Source organism: Centruroides sculpturatus, unplaced genomic scaffold (assembly GCF_000671375.1).
Source record: "Centruroides sculpturatus isolate CEXI.00-Female unplaced genomic scaffold, Cexi_2.0 scaffold2710, whole genome shotgun sequence".
Classification (NCBI taxonomy): domain Eukaryota; kingdom Metazoa; phylum Arthropoda; class Arachnida; order Scorpiones; family Buthidae; genus Centruroides; species Centruroides sculpturatus.
The window spans coordinates 16,447-20,370 of NW_019386925.1; the positions used below are offsets into that span (position 1 = coordinate 16,447).

At 30.4% G+C, this 3,924-nt stretch overlaps 1 protein-coding gene across 1 annotated transcript in view; it reads left to right on the forward strand.

The window, feature by feature from the left end:
- Positions 1-3,873, forward strand: part of LOC111615931 (KAT8 regulatory NSL complex subunit 2-like) — a 9,970-nt gene extending 6,097 nt beyond the window's left edge. Inside the window, exons 2-3 of the mRNA XM_023357369.1 lie at positions 3,316-3,551; positions 3,630-3,873. Coding sequence (XP_023213137.1) covers positions 3,316-3,551; positions 3,630-3,852 — 459 coding nt within the window. The 3' untranslated portion in view covers positions 3,853-3,873. The remainder of the gene's footprint in view (positions 1-3,315; positions 3,552-3,629) is intronic.
- The last annotated feature ends 51 nt before the right edge of the window (positions 3,874-3,924 follow it).

A 3,924-nucleotide genomic window follows, 5' to 3' on the forward strand; every position in this document is an offset into this window, starting at 1 on the left:
AAAAATAACTATAGTAAGGAAAACACTGAAAAATGCATTTTGTAGTTGTAAATGTATAAATAACCATAATAGAATAACAATTGATTTAAAAAAATGTAGTTTTATTTGCACTTTACCTTTGAGGATAGATGACAGTGGAGGTATAAACTGGTGGCAGAAGAGAGGGAGAAGGGAAATGATACTAAAACTTAACTTACATAACATAATGTAACAATAACTTAAAAATAACTTAGAAAAGATAAAAAAAATTAGTGTTGTTTTATATATATATTTTTTAAATTTTTATTCACTGCACATCTTTACCACAACACTGGAGAATAGTAATATAACTCTTTCTAACCTGTTACCGGTGCATCTACTAACTCTTAACGATCCAAAAATGACCAAAACTTAACGTTTTCGAACCCCTATAACGGTTCTTCTTCAGGCTTTTTCGAATCTCTGATGGAACGTGCAGCTCGTAAAAACTTTAAATTCGAAATATGTACGTTTGAATGCACGTTTCCCGTTTCCGTCGTTGTATGTCATGCACAGTCGACTCCAAAATGGGCTATCATAAATTACCATTCATAAACGCTAGCCACGCTGTTGATAACGTAATCTCTTCTGTATAATTGATGCATTGATTATCCTTAAGGTTAGCTAAGTATATGCTGGCCACCTCTAGCCATCTGATATGGTATACGTGTCGTGTGGTGCGTTATAGGGGTTCGAAAACGTTAGTTTTGGTTCGTTTTTGGATCATTAAGAGTTAGTAGACGCAACAGTAACAGGTTAGAAAGAGTTATATTTTATTCACTGCTTTTTGCTTTCTTTCCTTTACTTCCACCAGCACTTTCACTGGATAGAGGTCACTTGGTAAAATATCTATCCAAAGAGGTTTGGCTTTGCCTACATTTTAAAATGTTTCTAAAATGACTTAGGCAAATGTCATTATTCCGAGCAGCAATACGGCCAGTGTGAACCTTTTCGGGATGTTTCTTTTCAATAAAATCGGTCACTTTCTGATAATACCTCAAGATTTCCTTTATCGAGCGAGATCCTTCCACAATGAAGCAAACACACGGACTGAAACCAATGAACAGAAGTGAATAAAAAATGGCGCTGCGAACTAATGTAACGTCATATGGTGAGTTTTTGTTCGTATCATGGTGCAAAAATATGTTTGAATTTCATGTCGTATTTTGAAAATTTCGTATGCTGGGGCATTCATATCCTGAGGTACCACTGTATATAAAATTACTTGTCCTGACTGATTGACTGATTGATTCATCTTCGCCCAGGGCAAATAGCTGAACCTAAAAAGGTGAAATTTGGTACACAGTTAGGGTACGTCATGGAAATGCAAATTAAGAAGGGATTTTTCGAAATTCCCCAGCGGTGTGGAGAGGAATAGCATTAAGGCTTAACCGGAAGAACGGTTCTACTGTACTATTTTAGATGTGATTTTTTGTTTTTAACTGTGTTTAATCTTCATTGAGTACTTAGGTATATTAAATTGATAACATTTCAGACATTGTTATAAATATTTTTATATATTTCAATTTTTTAACCAAATGTTCAAACCATTTTAAATTCAAATTTGTTATTGCATATTGGTTTGATTATAGAACGATTGTAAACGTTTCAGAAAATTGATCAAATTGAAAATAGTTTATTTGATTCTCAGCAATTCTCATCATTCTCAGCGGTAGGTGTTATATAACAATTACTATGGTTGTTTTTGAAACTGTGTTTTGCGAATATATTGGACTTTGGACTCACATTTGAGTTATAAATAAACACTTGGCTTTATTTCCATCATTTTTAGTTGATATGTGACAACAGCATGTTTTGGGCATAAATCATCAGTCAACTAAAAAATACAATTTTAAAAACATTACATAAAATATCTTACAAAACAGAATTAAAATAATGTATATTTCTTACTATATCCATTTTTAATCTGTTATACATACATGGTCTTAATTTGTGCACACAACTTATTTTACAATAAGTGGAGTAATTTCATTAAAATTTGTTATAAATGATCTTTTATATATTTGACAGTATCCAGGAGTCTTAGACATAATCACATACACATCTCAAAATAGAAATAGACAATTTTTTACATTATTTGTTATTATTTAGTTGATACGTGACAACATTATATGTTGTCATGTATCAACTAAAAATGATGGAAATAAAGCCAAGTGTTTATTTATAACTCAAATGTGAGTTCAAAGTCCAATTACTATGGTTGTTGAAATACTGAATATAAATGGGGTTTTCTTGCAAAACCTCAATGAGCGAAGTCGCGGGTAACAGCTAGTATCTTGAATGATTGTGCCAATGCTGTCTTAATTTTTAACTATGCCCAGTAGCTTGAATAATTGCATTTTGCCAAATTGTGTAAATTGTACAAGGATGCAAATGAGTATAAAGTTTTTCTTCACAGACCTGATTTTTAAAGCCAAACGAACTGCCAAATTATCGGGCTATAAGCTCAATGACGTTATTAAAGCAGCTGAGGTAGACAAATCAGGAATACTAGACAGCAAAAGAAGTATTGCAATGCATCTTGAAAACAAACTAGAAATCTTTGAGGCTACAGGTGAAAATATACATAACATCCATCTTCTCTTAAATGCATTAAAGATGATGCCACCCACATCAATTGAATCAAAAAGGGCATTTTTGGTAGCAGAACTTTTCATTACTAAAATAAGAACTAGATTGAATGATTGGATTATTGACCATCTTTTCTTTTTAAAATCTTATTATAAAAATTTACAATAATATTTTGTATTATATTTTATTTAAAAAAATGAAAATTACCTTCTAAGTTAGAAGCTTGATCTAAGTTCATTTTTTTCATTAAATTTTTAACTCAATTCAAAGGCTGCTTTTTTTTTGTAAGCAGTTTCCAACAAACTTTAATAAATTTTTTCTGTTTGTGAAAATTTCTACATAATGCAAAGGTAATTTTTAATACATATTTTACGCAACATTATTATTATTATTATTTTGGAGGTTGCAGAACATATTAAATTACTTAGGATAATGAAAAATAATTATATTATTCCATTTCAAGATTTATTTTATATCTTAAAAATAATTAATTATATTCTGGGACAAGCAAAGAACTGGGAAATGAGAATCTCTAGTACAGATTTAGGATATGTAAATTTCAGATAATTCAAATCTTGATAATTCAAAGATTTTGTTCTTTGAATTTCAAACTAACAAGGATTTCCTGTGTATGTAAATATGTATTTAGATAAAAAATTTTATTGTGTTTGAGTTAAAATTTTCAATCTTATAATTTATTTTTAGAAAATGAACAGTAATAAGAAGTCTTCTAGTGCTAAGAAAGGAAAAATTCCTCAAGAAAAATTATTCTGTAATTATGTGCATAGGGTATGCATGCAGACACGTTTAGATGGTTATGATTATTGCCTAAGGCATATATTAGAAGATAAAACAGCACCATTCAAACAGTGCAGTTTTGTTCATCCTCAGAATGGCAAACGTTGCACTAAAGCTGCTCCTAAAAATGATAAGAAAGATGGGTGAGTTCATAAATTTGAATATCTTAAAATTCAAATTTGTTACAATATGACATTAAGATTTCATTGTTAATTTTCAAGCGTGTGTCCTTGGCATGCTAGAAAAGCACTTTTAAACAGAAGAGCTGCAAGCATGAAAAGAACAGTTCAGTCTCCCAAAGCAATTTTAGAAGCATTGGAACATTATTGTGCTGGACCACATGATTCTCAAAACATTAGTGGAAATTGGAATTATTCATCAACTGACAATGGAACTCACTCCAATTTTTCTCTAAGTAAATTTATAGGTAAGTTCAGATTTTAATTTTTATTTTTACCTTTATTATAACTGTCTGTAAATATCTGTACAGATTACATCTGTATATAACAGATTATA